Source organism: Varroa destructor, unplaced genomic scaffold (assembly GCF_002443255.2).
Source record: "Varroa destructor unplaced genomic scaffold, Vdes_3.0 BEIS01000004.1, whole genome shotgun sequence".
Classification (NCBI taxonomy): Eukaryota; Metazoa; Arthropoda; class Arachnida; order Mesostigmata; family Varroidae; genus Varroa; species Varroa destructor.
The window spans coordinates 35,157,718-35,174,759 of NW_019211457.1; the positions used below are offsets into that span (position 1 = coordinate 35,157,718).

At 41.1% G+C, this 17,042-nt stretch overlaps 1 protein-coding gene across 3 annotated transcripts in view; it reads right to left on the minus strand.

The window, feature by feature from the left end:
* The window catches only part of LOC111249523 (uncharacterized), a 104,553-nt gene that overhangs the window by 39,759 nt on the left and 47,752 nt on the right, over positions 1-17,042 (minus strand). For 2 of the 3 annotated variants that reach the window (XM_022803508.2, XM_022803509.2), the window contains exon 2: positions 5,053-5,310. The exons of the other annotated variant lie outside the window; for it this stretch is intronic. In XM_022803508.2, the coding sequence (XP_022659243.1) occupies positions 5,053-5,310 (258 nt within the window). The remainder of the gene's footprint in view (positions 1-5,052; positions 5,311-17,042) is intronic. 3 annotated transcript variants of the gene reach the window in all.

Below are 17,042 nucleotides of genomic sequence, written 5' to 3' on the forward strand. Positions count from 1 at the left end.
ATATATATAGTTGAGTGTATTGCCATTGCCTTTCCACAGCATGTACAAACCACCGCCGATACCCGTATACTGAGAAATTAGACTTGGATGGTTAGAGTTTTTGGGGTGGTATTGCGTTAACTATACATTGGAGCAGATTATTGGCCTTTTGCATTATGAAATAAACTGTGTCTTGGGGCTCGAGCGCAGAACCTGGTCGTGGGCATCACCTTTAGCCCATTTGATTAATAGGCGAACGTGTTACCACGGCGCCATGACGAGGACAGCTAAATTGGACTTGTCTCACCCCGCAAGTAGCCATCCTGTAAACAGGTACGCCTCCCAGAAAATGTTCTTCTGTACAGTTACTCGTATTATGTATACATTGGAAGAAGCTTACAATATAGTGGCGTAGACGAGCCAGACAACGGACACCGTCAACACCGATGCCGTCCTCGTCTTCGTCATCGGCGCCCTAAGGCGCAAGTCAATAAACGCGACGAACTTTTTTGGCATTCAAGTGACGAACGTCTCGTAAATGGGAAGAAAATGTTCTTCCCTAGAGAATATTTCCCCGCTATCGGAATGGTACCGTACGGCTGATGATAGTAAAGCGGCAAAAACTCAATTACTAACTGTCGCCGCTCCGCGCTTCAGGCCACCGCAGCGAGAAACCTGGATGTGGCATCCGGTCAGAGTGTTGCGGTCTGTTCGTATCGTACGTACCATTCGTTCCCGCAAGGAACAAAGACAATAGCGACAGAAGAAGTAGCAGCAGCGGCATAGAAATGGCGGACGTGCGAACACAGTCACGGTGTCGTCCAAGGTCATCGGGATCTTATCATTGTTGCTAGTCACTGGTCTATAGACCGCGCAACGGAACCCCGTTGGAATACTGCGGCCGCTCGGTAACGTCCGTCGGCTGAGCGTTAATCATGCCAGCGGCCGGAAGAGTAGCATTCGGGTGTTGTACCTCAATATATAATTTTAAACAATTCCTCTATCTCTATTTACGCGGAGCCCGATTATCTGCATTACTGTTATCCATCGTAAGTAACTGAATATGTATCCGGTATCTTCTTGGCCACAGATACGTGATCACTGCTGTTGCTATTACTAATATTGCTATTATTATTTGAGTTCCTCCTGGTACTGACCAATTTTATAGCGTGTAGTAAGACAAAAGGGAAGGTATGCGCCGCTTGGATATCTTCACAAGAGTTAGACTTTTTTTGGGTGCCCCTTTACCGTGAGGCTGATTTCTTTTCATTCTTTTCTTTGTGTAAATTATTTTTGTATAAAAATGCTTTTCGAGAGACGCTTGCAAGAAATCTGAAGGCAGAAACATATCTTTCGACTGGTCCGTATATCTGTTTGCCAGTCATTTCTCAGAAGCGTTCTCAGGCGTCCTTCGTTGCGTTTATACGTATTTTCTAACCTCGCGTTCTCTTTTGGTCGTAAAACGGTAGATACATGAAGTTGTATGTATAACATATAAGGTAGTGGAATGACACTCTGTTAGTCGACGGCCAGGTCGATATAAATAATGGCCAGTTTGGGTCCTTCTACAAAACAGGAACAAATATCGTTTCATTTGTTTTTGTCGATATATTACAATGTCACAAAGCTGTACACGAGAAAGATCATCAATGGAGTGAAGTTCTGTCAGCAGCCTGGATGAAACGCGACAAGACATCGCACAATTCGATTGCTTCATAAAATGCCCACTGTGACGGTTAAAAACGTCACCGGTAGGTAAGCAAAAATCATTAATAAACCAATGGCAGAAACAGTTATGGGTGGTAACGTAGACACGCTAGTTGATTGTGGCGCAGATGTTGTAGCAGAGAACTACAGTGCACTTCCACTTGGGCCAGACATTTTATCCTCTCTTGGGCCTATTTATTGTTATGCCTAGTAAAACGTATACATGATTATATGGTATTTGTTCATAAAGAAATACCTCAAACTATAAGTAGAGTCGAAAAAAATCGTGAATAGAAGATTGCCGGTGACGAAAATCATGCTTGCCACTTCCTGGTGACAGATGGCGCATTTACGTGGCTACTGTTCATAGTCATACGACGATGTAACATTAATATATTTCGTTATATAATAAATCTGTTAGATACTATTGACTCTGAAGCATAGAAAGTTGTTTTGTATTCGATCTGCTGGTTGAAACGATAGCGTGAATAAGGATCAGGAGATTCAATTTATGTTTTGTCTAAAGGTACGCCTATGTTTTCTGTACAAATTCTACTCAACACTTATTGTTACTGTTATCAAAGGAGGAAAGCAATCTTTTCATTTCTATTGACTTTCACATGGAGAAGTTATTAGAGACAAGTTGCGAGCTGAGTTCGACAAGCGGACGTTTCGATTACTGCGACATATGTAATGGCAAATGGAGGGGAAAAATGCGACTCCTTTCACCAACCTGTGTCCACGCGCGTCTTAGAAAATTTTTGACGAAAAGGCAACCGCAAAGAAAAAACGAAAGTAAAAGCTGAATCTAAACAACGCTTTGTCTTACCACGCATTGGTAAAGATAGACAAACAGCGACCCAAAAAAAGACGCAGCTTCCCAACAACACTACTGTGTCACGAAATCTCTTTTTAAACATGGGCTTTCCACCCAAAATTGCATCGGCAGCAGAACATATAGCCAATGCCGTCTGCAAGATCCAGCGTCGGGCTCAACGGAACGCAATTAAAGACCTGCACTCATCGATGACCCCGTATTTGTTGGTACGCTACGGTCTGGCGATACGCTATAACAGTACAATTGATCGCAATGGAATATGGAACAGGATGACATCAAATCTGCAAATTAAACTGCAAAAAATTTTGATACAAAATTTAGAAAATCACGTCAGAGAGAAAGGGTATCTTAAATACACAACTATTACGGGCATTATTTTGGAAACAACCCCACCGATAATAGTTGGAACAGTACTCATAACTAGCTACCAGGCCTCTTTATAACTCTTCTACGCAGTTGATCGTTTACGTCCTCACTATTCAGTTATGGGTAGATTACGCGCGTTTACGTCTAGTCGATGTCGAAGCCATACTGAGCCAATTAGACCTCTCGCCTGATCCATGAACCGTGGTTTTACGCGTTAACGGAACGTCAGCACTGATCAGCATCGTCGTTTCGTGCCATATTACCCGCGATGTCGACGGATTCATTCTTCCAGCAGAGGGCTAAAAGATACCTATTTCCAGAAGCTGTAAGCTCCAAACGCTCGGCGTATAATCAGAATATTTATTGGAGTCTAGTTTCGTTTCGACGAAGCCGCGGTAACTTCTTCAAAATTCGATGTTTGTTTATTGGTAAATTATTTATATTATCACTAGTAATAATACAGCGTATAATTTACTTTACTAAGTTATTGAATTACTAAATTGGAGAGATCGGTCAATGATCGGTTCCGATGTTGGCACAATCGGCTGTCTGTTTTTATGACTAAATACGACGAACTTCTCTGAAAGGCCGGAAGGATTTACTAACGGGCGCTCGCTAAAATTCACCGAGACCATAGAGAGTCATAGGATGAACCAATAGGACGACTTTCGGACGCTAGATTCTTTACAATGACGCCAAATAACAATAGGACGGTAGTGAAATAACTATGGTTGTACGTTGACCACCGAGTGATCGGATCCTGTGAATGGGAAAAACTTTATTAATTCGTAGAGCGAGCAATTTTTTTATTGGAAGTGAACGACAACAGACTGTGCACTAACCGGACACACTAATGGGTGAGCCAATATCTTTTTTGTACGAAATTTAATGTGCTTCGGTTGAGTGAGAAATCATCGCTCAGCTTCAATTATGCGTCTGATGTTTGCTACTTCAAGCGTGTCGCTGGAAAAGATCCGTCTGATACACGTGTCTGATTAGATGTACCTCTGTACAGGATAATTTTAGCGAAAGTTTCTACCAAGTCATTGCAAAGTTACAAAATTAATTGTGTGTTTTCGGCGGCACGTCACAAAGTCTCAGCAGAGGTTGTCGAATCTATTACTGCCTCTGGTTTTCATATCTCGACGTAGAATGTAGCTGAAGCTGCTATCAATATTGGCGAAGTTTGCTACAGATTAATTGAACGACGAACAAAAACAACGACCAAACCCCATTACTGCAGATCCCTAGGCAGCAGTAATAGGGGCGTGGGGTTTAGCTAATGGCCTCCCACGTTGAGCCGAAAATCAGCCCCTACCCGGCGCGAACTAAAACGACAGCTGCACAGACGATTCGCTGAACGATCCACCTGCATCGTCTATCCCAGTGTAACGTTATGCGGCCCTTCTTTAGCGCACCTACGGAAACAGTCACTTATCATGCTTTAAACACTTAAAAAAAATAGCAACGATAAGTGCTACTATTCTTCGGCTTTTTTCTTCTATTATGACTGCGAAAACAATGGAGGCCTGCAAAAGTCACGTTTGGCCTTTAGGCATTAGAAGCACACGGAGTGTAATTGTGAGGTGTTCGTATAAGCCCCAATCGATCGTATGAAGATCAGTTTTTTTTTTTTTATCTTAATCATAACCGAACAGTAGCAACGGCGTTTGCTGACACTCGTCTTTCATACAGGTAATGGGCAATGTGAGGTGTCTGTGAGGTTAGCAAAGCTGTATACACGCAGTATAATATCGTGTCTCTCCCTTCACTGGATGAGAAACAGCAAATAGCCTGCAGATTATGGCGTATCTGACATAATCTGTCGTGAATAAAAAAAAAACAAGCTTTTTAAATAAACTCTTTCTACCAGCAAAAAATGTACAGTGTGCAACGTGATGCGCATCAGCATTACAACCTTTGGATCTGGAAGAGCAGACGTAAAACGTGACCAGTATACAATAATAGTTCATTTAATATCAGTATCTGAAGGAGACCATGGGAAAACGTTCCCATTCGTGCAGTTACCCCACTCAAGCATATTTTAGTAAACAAGTTTAACAATTTTCTGCCCGCTCTGATCTGAAACGATATTATATGGCAGAACATAAACAGTAAACTGAACATAGAAATCAAATATCGAGCACACAAATTCAACTTACCCTTTTCCGGACGCCGCAATAAAGAGGGTCGTCGCTTCGTGAAAATAGGCTGAGCCTCAAAGACGTATTGGTTCCGCCCTGTCCGTAGGCAACGCACGGCTCTTTCCGTAGCTCTTTCGTAATACCGCGCTCGTTGACATCTCGCGTGTGTACAACCCCTTGGAAAGGCTTATCCGTAGCGACCGAGATCGTAATATAGCCTTTATCGCAAACAGCACTAACTGATGGGGAGAACTCGTCGTCTTGGCCTAAGGCCACCTGAAAATACGATTCAATGATAAATAGAGACATTTGTATGGACCTGTTTATATATAATGGGTATATATAGTTGCAAATACCTCATCGATGCTATTCACTATAAATTATTACACACCTAGAATCACAGTTCAGTGGTTGACGAAACTATGAATTTATTTATATAAAATTATTTTGTATTTTACTGTAGTTCTGTGGACTAGGAAGGAGGAAGGCTTAGTTCGCGTGTGTGCAATTGACTGAACAAGGTTATAAAATCATTGCCAGAGTGTAGATCCTGAGCAAAGAATAGCTACTACGGCGCGCAGTATATCTAAATAAGTTTAATACCTGCAGGCGAAATAATCATTGAAAAAAAGGACAAAGTTCGCACAAAAAGAGACGACATAGGACCGTTTATGTGGAAACAGCGAACGAACTACGCTTGAGGTTCCACGTGGAAAGAAGTGTAATAGTCATAGGACCATAGTAACATTTGGATGAAAACCTATCGATGTACAATTTTTATAATATCTCAAGCAAAATGAAAATAATGATTTGTAACTTTCGAAGAGAACTCCATCGGTACGGCTTTTTAAAAATCCATCTTTAATTATATGTCTAACAAAGTTACCTCAACTGGCCAACTTAAGCATATTCCTTACCAAAGCTACAGTTTTCATTAAACTTCTACATAAGGCGTGGTATAACCATTTTCTTCGTGGCATACTTTTACGGCTCGCAATAATCCCCCACACGTATGTTATGCCTATGCAGTGCCAACAGAAAATAAGTTGAACGGCGTCACGAAGCGGCTTGCTAATTATCCATCTTGTTTTCAAATAGAAAAATGCACCACGTGGGCCAAGCCACAAAGCCGCACGCAAAAAGGAGAGCGTCCCTAAGGATTCGAATTGGATTCACGATGTCGTATCAAAAGCGATGATAACTGAAGCCTTTCTCGCTTTCGTTGCTCTGAATACTGTGTAGCCCCTGAGGTATCTCAGCGACCCCTATCTATGCGATAATTGCCAAAATCTTACCCGACCAATCTTTGCACAGAGCCGATGTTCTTATCATTTAACAATGTGGTCTTTTCATAATAGTGACGACTGCCAGCTCGTCGTCGATACGGCACTAAATATCAAATAGCAGCGTAAAAATTAGACAGGTACACTGCTACTTCCATTATATCTGTTACTGGGAGAAGAATAACTATAAAAAGGCCATCGGTGCGTTTCATCAGACTAGATATCGTATCTCTGATATGCTCATATGTCTTTTCTTGCTATTAAGTATCGTTACGCAAGGCGTTCTAGTTAGAATTAACAGTACGCTGCAGCCGGAATTATAACTCTGGATTTACACAGATTTTATGCCAGTATGGGCAATGATAACCATATAGTAATAAGTAGGTAACAAAACCTTATATTATAAAACATAATAACGACATTTCATCAGTAGACCGGCTTGTCGAAAAAAAAAAAACCGAAAAAAAAAAGTCTACAATACGCGATCTTTTTTATGCCATTCTATTGCGTTGTTGCATGCAGATGAATAAAACCTTGTCAGAATTGTAAGTACTACATTATTTAGCTTGTTTGTAGATTACTAGGTTCAAGATCCATGCGTTCTGATCGTGCTCTGACAGCGTTTCACCTATTTAACTAGTTACGAAACCCCTCATACTTTTCTTCCCCAGATCGCTACGCATACGAGAGGTGTCTGGAAAATGATTACATATAAGCTAACTTCAAGTAGATGAATCACTTGACACGATTCGGGAATTGTGAACAATTGAGCCTTTCAGTTATTGGACTTTATTAGCCATTACATCTACTGTGAAGGAAATGTAGGAACTATGTCCTAGTCAACGATGCAGTTACTCGTATAGTGTAAGATACAAAATACTGACTGGCCAGTGAAGTATCATGAGACAGAAATTCCAACCAACATCTAAATGAAGCCACGTTGACAGCATCATCTGCTACCAACCGTTTAAATAATGATTTACCAGCCATTAAATAACGGCTGTCCGATTGTTTTTTGTGGCTTACTAACATATTGCAGCGGACTATGTCGTATGTTACAATGACAACAAAGTACGTCGTAACTGCCAAGGAGAACAAATCTGTTTGCGCTCATTGTCACCTGTCACTGATCCATTTAACTGTTGCACGCAGATTCATGAGAACGTTCTATCAGTTGTACTGCAGGGTAGAAAATCTACTAGGTATAAGTCAAATAGTATACGTTACAGCTTTACCGGTAATGGCCTCTCTATTAGAGTAGAATACGTTTGCGAGAAGCTTTTCTCTCTTATAAATTTCAAATCTATATAATGTAGCGTTAATTTATAGATACTTGTATCTAAATTTTGTGGATCATAAACAGCACGCTCCGATTATGCAACGGATTAATTAACGTTTCTAGTTGCCTAGGTTGAATACGACCTTTCTCCAGGCACGAAAAGACCCTTACAAAAGCGACAGTTGCGGCCGTTTTCTACAGAGTCTCTAATAAATCAGGTATGATATGAGATATCGTAGAGCGATTCACAGGATATTAAATATCCCAGCTTCCGCAGCACGATGCACAGAGCCAGTTGCAGGCAAGGCCAGCGTGCTGTTCTTTGAAGGGCGTTTGGTACTCCGCCGGTCGATAGGCACGCACTAAGAGAGAAATAACTTTTCCAGTGATAGCATAACGGTCCCTTTTGCCATCCTTAAGCCCTCGGTTCCGCGTAATGTCCTGCTGAAGGTTAACTCTGGAACAGAGCGCATTCGGCTCGGCGCTTTCTTGTTCTTTCATGGGAAATCGATATCTGTTATTATGACAATTTCGTACAATCAAAGGTCTCGGAAGAATAATAAAATCATTATTACGTTATTAAGGTCCTTCTTTTGACGTAATCAAACAAAATATTCCCGCTTCGGACAAGCTGAATGTTGATCTCAACACCTAACGTTGATTATGGCACGTCTGCAATTCATTCTATTGCGATGTAGGTAGAGTGTACCTTATAAACCTCAGTCGGCCCTAATTCAGAATGGCTAACAAATTCTGGCTCTTGGATTATGTTTCATATAGGACCTCAATTAAGTTTTATTTATTCATCCTTGCTGGCAGTTACTAAAAAGTATCAGAAAATATATATAAGATTATTTACAACACTTTGCGCTAACTTTCCCTACATTAGATACGTATCGTCAGGCTCGTCGGAACCTGATTTTCAGCGGAGTCAATGGTGGAGCCCATAAATAGCAAAGCAAGAGACGACATGTCTATTTAGCCGGTTTGCCCCTTTTCACCCATTTTTCCTCATCGTAACCGAAGCAAAAATCCTCATCAATCTCTGCAAAGTTTTGCCCCTGGTTACTAAGACTCGTCTTAAAGGATTCCGTTACTTAAAGTTTACCACGACGTCGTAGGTCCTCGGACAACACTGCCGAGTCAATCAGAAGATACGTCAGCTGTTTAGGAATTACTTACTACTAAAGAACGAAGCTTTAACGCGATTTAATTGTGCGACTTTCCTTTTTTACTGTAAGATCTTCTCAAATGACGCGTATCGCATACATTGCTATCGGAGCTACTTTAAAGTCCAACGAGTTGAGAGCAGTTGCGAGGGCAAGCGATAAAGGGATTTGATCGTTTACGCGACCAACACTGCCTCTCTGCATTTTTCTTATCCTTCACATAGAAGAGCAGCTTCAAGTACGGAAACTGGTTGGCGTATACAAGAGCGAAGTACAAAGTGTCAGAAGCAGCGTCCCCTTCTATACTTCATCGCGTTCGTCTTAGTCAGGCTTACGAACTATCCTAAATTTGTGAGTATCCCTTGTTGCTGGGGGTGTGGTCGCGCTCAACGCCGTTTCTGTGAAGCATTCCCTCCGTAATTCCGTGATTTCACTCAGATGGCGCGTGCGCTTTCTAACTAGCTTCTTACTCAACAAGCTGGAGAGCAGTTTATAACAAAAGTTTTTCGTCCCTGTTCTTGGCCATGATGATAGCGGCTAGGTCACTCTTTCCTTTAGCGATTACGAACAGGGTAGCATACTTCCACTAGGTTGGGAGTGTATTAGTACGTTAACATTATTTTTTTTTACAACATTTAATAGCAGAAAGACGACGCATTTGATACGCTTGTTGCAAACCCTGTCTGGATTTGCGGCTTTCTCGTAATGTAAGCTCATTAGATACTCGGCTAGTTTCTCTACTGTAAAGTTTTGTTGAAGGGAATCGCGTTACTTTCTTCCTAGGCTACGGTGAAAAAAATGCATAGTATCGTATCCCTTAACGCAAACATTTTCTAGAAGTAATTTGTGAGGTTTGACAGGCTAATCGAGTAAACCGCCAAGCTGTCGGGATGTATTGGCCAATTATATAGTTCACGTTCGGCATCAGCGACCAGACGGGTCTCCAGCCATTACTGTCGCCACAAGTGACGCCCACATTTATCGACAGATCGTTATAAAAACAGAGGCCAAAAGGTCGAGCTCAGACTGTACCTCGGTCATAGACCTTAAGGCCACCTGAGTCCTCCAAGTAAAGTTGCAAGTATAGTTGGAGCATTGTTTACGCTTTCGTAGGGGGACGGTTGTATTGTAGACTAAGAACCTCAATCGAATGCTGCGTATAAGCTTTGACATCCAGTACTTCAAGTACAGAGAGAACTTTGTACATGGCTTCCAGGAACTTATGTACAACTAGGCGTCGTGACACAGCTTGGACAATGAGGTATCGGTATGCAAGACCGAATACTTGTGCTTTCTCACAGGAAGTAATGTTCACCTTGAAACTGTACCCTGTCTAGGTTCATCACAAATGCATCGATAACCAAACTTCCTGCATCTTCCAGGAATGTTATTTTATAGGTAAAATTGACTATCAGCAACGAAGGTCCGGGAGCGTATCCTAAAGAACCATAATGCAGCTCGAGGTCATCTAATCGAGGCAGGTGTTGAAGTCGCCGGCAACGACCAGAAGAGAAGCAGCGCTTCCGGTCCACTGACAAGCTTCTCTACAAGTGCATACATTGATTCCGAATCAGTCCGCCGAACATAAGCTTCTACGAGACTTAGTGACAATGACGCTATTTTCCACTAGGCACGGCATGAAGTCGCCTATTTTATAAGTTAAAAAACAGAAACGCTTCCACTAGAGCGGACGGATCTATTGCTCATCATTGCGGAGCAGTAAGTTAAAAAAGCTAATTGCCCAAGTAAAAAGGCTTTATCTTTTTAGCAATATTACAGGCCGCCTTCCCGGTCAGTTCACCTTTATAGCTGTACAGTCCATCCAATCGGACGCTATGGTATGTAGAGTAAAGGAATCGAAAATTTTGCTTTTTCTTGACCTGCTTTTTTCGCTATAATTTCTGACTTTGCGGTCCTGACCGAAGAGGGGAACGAAAAAATAGTTACACTTCGGACCCAGGTCTCAAGATGATCAACGTGTCAAAAATTTCCCATTCTGCTAATGTATCTGCCCTTTTCAAATTGCTTGCATTCATGACGGCCAACTTGTATAGGCACCACAGCTGGCCCTGTTGCTGCTGCTAATATATGTCTCTGCTTCGTGCACGACACTATCGATGTTTATTTTCGGCATGCGGACGCTACATGCTTCTGTTTCGCTTGCAGGTTTGACACTGGGTCGTCCAGCACCATCACTTAATGATAAGGGGGCTCGCGAGAGTTACTGATCCATTCCCCAGCGCACGCACATCCAAAAATTTCATGAACTATTTTGTTTATCAGTCCGATCTTGCCCTACTCTACAGTGCCGTTTGCCTGATGGGCCTATTGTCGAATCAGTCCTGTCGCTAATGCTACAGCCGACATCTATACATCCGTTACATTTTGAACAGCATACAAACAATGCCTTGCATACAATTGTTATATATCTCGCGTGAACGTTCCGATTCTTTGCAATAGAAAATGCGGCCGTTTTCGGATATTGCCTAGAATCGAGGCATGTGTGATTCTTACTGTTGTCGAATTCAATGGGATGCCTTCGCAGCTGGCTTACGATTGTTGCTGATTCTGTTGATGTTGCGCCTGGGCTGATCTGAACTCCGCTATCTCGTAGTACAAGGTATACTCGGAATGGCCTGAAGACGTATTCGTGAATGGATTGCGCTAAGTTGATCTAACGTAAGTCATCAGATTGCCGATACTTTCTCTAATAAAGCACATTGGTGCTCCCGCAGGGCCCATCAGCACATTCTCGAGAAAGGGGAACGTTCACTCATAGCCCCCTGTATATTTCGGGGGCACGAGATGCAGACAGCTCGATTGGAACTTAGCACATCTAAAGATGACTGAGACAGGCTTCCCAAAAATAGCACACAGACCGTGTGCTATTTTTGGGAAACATACGCACACACGATTACACCGGTTAGCAATCTATCTAGCAGATAACTATCAGTAATAAATGTACTTTCTAAAATGAGAAGATCGTCCACAACAAAATCGAATACACGATAGCAGGGTTTGAAGATTTTATGTTACACGAAGTGATTTCTGAAGACTACCTCTAGTCTATATGCCGATCCATCGCATCACGATCTCGCGTGACTGACTGGACTACTTCTATGGGGTTTTAGAAAACACTACAGCAAATGAGATATTCAATTTACGTATTAAATGCGAGACCATATGTTTGTTACTATGAATGACGCTTTGTTGGTTGTGTTAAATTTAAATAAAAAGTGTTAAAAGATAGTAACATTTTATAGGCATGTACAGTCTAGAACTTTACTTTAAGCTTTAATTTGATGGTTTAAAGAGAAATAAAAATGTTTAGTTATCGTCTAGCTAGGCTGATTTTTGTGAAATTTTAACTCATTTTCTAACCATGTAACAAATAATTTCAGTAATACTGAGTGGCCTGATCAATAGGACAAAGTATATTATTGGTCATCAATTCAATTTAAATTATCATACGATATTATTATGTTATCATTACGATGTCATATGACATGGCAACAAATTCTGCTATCATGCCTAAAGACCTATTTTTGTTTTTCCCGGATTATTCAAATCATCCTGTTGGCTCGAGCAAACGTTGCGCACAAACGAGGGGTACAGCTTCGGTAACCAGCACAGAAAAGTTTTGAGCTTTTAGCTATAAACAACGAAAACCGTGACGACGAATGACGATTGCGCAGAAGCCAAATCGATCAGATAAACAAGGCCTGACTGCTCTTCAACACTGCTATAGTTACAATACAGGAAGACAACCCAATCCTATAAGCTTAATACAGAAACAAAAAGTCAAACAGTTATCCGCGCGCTCAAGAGAAATCCGACGGATCTTAGAAAGTCTCTGCCGTCATTGCATATTCCGGCTGTATTTTCCTTTCCATTTACTTTGCAGTCAGTCTTCTTTAAATTCTTCTCTGGACGGAATACCGTCCCCTCTGTTTTAGAGTTTTGCTGTTTCTGCTGCCGAGGCAGAATTAAGTTAAAACATAGAACATGCACGCTTTTCGAACGCAAATCGTGGATACCAAATGAGATAACCACGGAAAGAGGCGGATTTTTGTCCTAAGCTCAAATAGTACCGTTGCGCGGGATCTTACAGAAGCTAAACGAAATAGATGCTCTTGCTTACTTGGCTCTGTCAACATGTAGATGGCAATTTGCATATGGACGCGTCCACAAGCACGTATGCTATCCATCCCAGAGTAGTTAAGGGCACGCATGTACGTGTAACTGTTTCGTTTGCCAACGGAAGGCTTTGGGAGGTTCTTGCTAAAATTAATCATCCTTTAACTCTTGTATAAATACGTCGTGATAGGACTGCAGACCACGCCAAGGTTGGCAGAGCAAAGTACAACCTCACCGGAAAAGAAAGGGAGGGGAATCAAACGGCGAGCAGATTATACGAATGAAAGGATGCAGCCGAGCGTTCGTATACGATGACGTTCTATATATTTTTTTAATAGTACTCGAATGCTTACTCTCCGCTACAACGATATTCGTGACTAAATAGAGAAGTTCAGTGACCATTCTTAACCTGCAACGGTACAACGCTCAGCCCGCTCTACTATGCGAGTTGAAACGAGCCTTTCCTGCCACGATGGACTATAGCCAACGTGATTGAAGGCGCAGTTCAATTAAGTGGTCATCTTTTATGTTTGATTTTAACAATCTGTCTCGCCTCTAGATACCATCCTGTAAAAAGGATTTTTGGTGCAAACCAACGACAAAAAAAAGAAAAACAACAATTACTAAAATATTCAACGGGGCATTCGATGAAATCGAGACCAGGGGAGATGTATTGCCGTAGAACATAAAGGGCATTTGTAAAGAGGTAATAATCATAGGGAAGTACTCGATTCAGTTTGTAGCTTGTTGGGAATGATATAACGCTTCTTTAATCGTCCTTCAAACGATGTCTTGCCAGCTATGCACGCAATACGAAGACGGCATTTTAAATGCATTAAATCATCAGACAAATGCTAAGATAGAGCGGCTCAACTTCAATGTTGACGAGACGACTGAACTACCGGCACCTGTTGATTAGGACATCTACAAACTATAGCACAAAGGGAGTGACCATCGCAGTAGATATCTGCTCAGCAAGGTCAGCCAGTTCCATAGAGAGGATGCAACGTCTATCTTGTAATCACACAAATGGACTAACGATTGCCTGGATAATAGTTGCTAGTAAGCATCAATGAGCTAACATCGACTGTCTGAAGCGGCCCTGGGATAGTCATTATCATCTGAAATCCAATTCGCTAAGCGTTGCGTCACTGACCATTCCCCTTCTGTCCTATTTTGCCAAGAGGTTTTTATTAAAGATAGATCTGAGATCCCCTTAAATATAGATAGGATTAAAAAATTGCTACCTTATTGGTATCGCTCGTTATATATATATATATATATATAGGATGTGCAATCGAATAAGATCAATTCATCTGTGATGACCTCAGCAAAGACGGCGCGAAATGCTCTAGTAATCACTGGTCTTTCTTTTGTTATCTCTTGATGACAGTATTTTACCTTGTCACATAAACTATTACCTAATATTTCCAAGGACACAGATGTACAGAACCGATTGCAAACGATCTTGTTCTCAGAAATTCAGGATGATGGCCTTTTTACATCGACCGGCCACCATCAAATGTATCTGTGGATCGATCGATTGTGTACAATCTCTGTCGCCGTGCAACTGCAATTTCGGACGAACCGAATGTGGAATAAGTCCGTGTCGGTAAAATATGCGGTAATGAAGGATGTTAGAAAACGTACATGTTATGCCGTACTGATTGCACACCCCACGTGTGACATTAGCACGAAGCAAATCAATTAGTGCGGTTGATCAGAACTTCCCCCTGATCGAACTTTGATTATATACGAACCTGTACATATGACTGTCCAAAAACATTATTTCACCTATTGATGGGTACAGCAGAAACACGTAATCGTCAAACCAACAAAAGCTAAAAAAAAAAAAAAACAGAGCTAACCAAATCACAAACATTTCTCCATTTGACTCTCTCAACCTACTAGCGTAATGTACATATCGATACGATAACAAATAGGGCTCTTGCGGGGCGTGCTTAACGTGCAGCGGAACGGCCATTAAAGCTAGTGTGGTTCAGACCAGTGTTCCCTCTGTGTACTTGGCCCATATATATATATATTACAATATTCGAAGCAAAGGAAATGAGCTGAGTTAAAATAATGTACAGGCTTGGCCCATAAACACTATTATGTAAAGGTTTGTCTAGTATGGGTCCGGGCAACGTAATTGCACGCTCGCTTGCTTGCTTGCTTTATAGCGGCTATAAAGCGCTGTTTTTGTTACTTCATTTGTTAAATGCGCACACTGCGCTCTATTGGACACGCATAATCAATGTACACAAAAATAAAACATGCACAGCATATATATATATATATATATATATATATAATGAATTTTAATATAATAAACTCAGCTTTAATATGTATTATGTCCTATATAATAGCCTTAACATTTTCCGGAACCTATATAGCACTCTTTATGTTCGCACATTCATGGATACTACTTTTGTTTGTCCTGATTTTCGTTAGATAATAGATGAAACTCGAAGTGGCAAATCCAAGACTTTTATTATTATTGCAGGTAATATAAAGCGCTTATGATGATAATTCGTTATATGCAATAAAACGACTATTACTATTATTGTCACTGGTTTGTGGGTGTGACGAAAATCATCAATTTACCCATGTCTCTCTCTCTCTCTCTCTCTCAAACGGAAAATTTCCGAGCTGTACGTCCGACAACGTCATCAGACGCTTTATCAGGCGACCGACTCCTAGCGCTAAGCAGAGTGTTCGAACCTAAACTACCACGTGTTCCTAGCCCCTTTGAGCTATGATGAAGACCTCTTTCTTCCGAACCGACAACCAGAAACAGCGTAGCATGCTATCATATATTATATTCTTTATTATTAATTCCTATTACCTTCGTTGAAATAGCGTCTTCATTTGAATGTAGGGCATGTCCGCAAAGGCTTGGTGCGATTGAAAAAATAGCTTTTATAATGTAATATGTTCATCAACGAGAAATAACATTAAAAAAAAAAAAAGAGTTTTTCTGTCCATCTGTATCTATCTGAGCCTATCAGGATCACCTGATTTTAGGCTGCATGAATGTGAAACCAACCAGTGAATCATACCTGCAGCCACAAGGTCAGTATAAGAATAAATTGGAAATGCATTGTATACATGTTGCTTATGCTTCGTAAACGTAGACGATATCAGTATTTCTGATTGAATGACAAACAACAGTCCTCTTCAAATCGAAGGTCCGCTCTGGAAGCCTCTTATCGAAATCTCTCACCTAATTCTATATTCGAAAAGAGTGTTAGACACTTAACGGTTTCCGGTACCACTACATTCGAATGTACGCGCCGTAGAACTGTTCTACGGCGCGTACATTCGAAACACGCTAAAAATTTTATCGATGCGGATAAGCTTATCATAATCACACTTGTTCGACTAATGGATCTCTATGCATTGCTAATAAGATCGGAACTATGCAATCAAGGACGTTGCGGTGCAGATTGTCCAACTGAAACTGGATCGCAGACTGTTTTATCTTGATCCAATCGCGTGTTTTACAAGTCGGAACGTTTGTGGAAAGCTTTAACGATATAGTGACTTGCAATTGTTACTTGGTTCGTATTATTTAGAGGGTAGAAGTGTGAGTGGAACGACTTGATGATTTATTAGAACTTTAGCTTTTTGACATCTGGAGAATACAAAGTCAGCGGGAAAAAAAAAAAGATTCAATTCGTTAATTGCGAAAATTTTGACATAATCGCTTTCTACGGCTAAGTCATCACTTCGTAGCAAACTATACAATCCAAGAAAGGGACCCTCAAGTGTTTCGTGCTGCCATTGTTTTGTTTCACTGTTTGAGCATATGGTAATTGCTTGACCCCCTGTTATTCTAATGACAGCCGAAATTCATGCACGAACGTGATAACTGCTAGCTAGCATCTTTTGTTCAGCCCCTTCAGACTGCATATTGTAGCTACTGAAGAAAGCAACGTGGACGATCACAGATCTTCTGCTTTCGGTCGGTTAGTGGGTAATACATTTGTATCGATGGAAACTGCGAATACAGTCCAATAGTTTTTCCCGATTGAGTCTGCTTATTATGAAGACAATGGTAACATTTATTAATAGTCATCAACGAATTAATGAACCAACAAAGCCAAACACAATAACAGTATTTTATTTCGCTTTTTT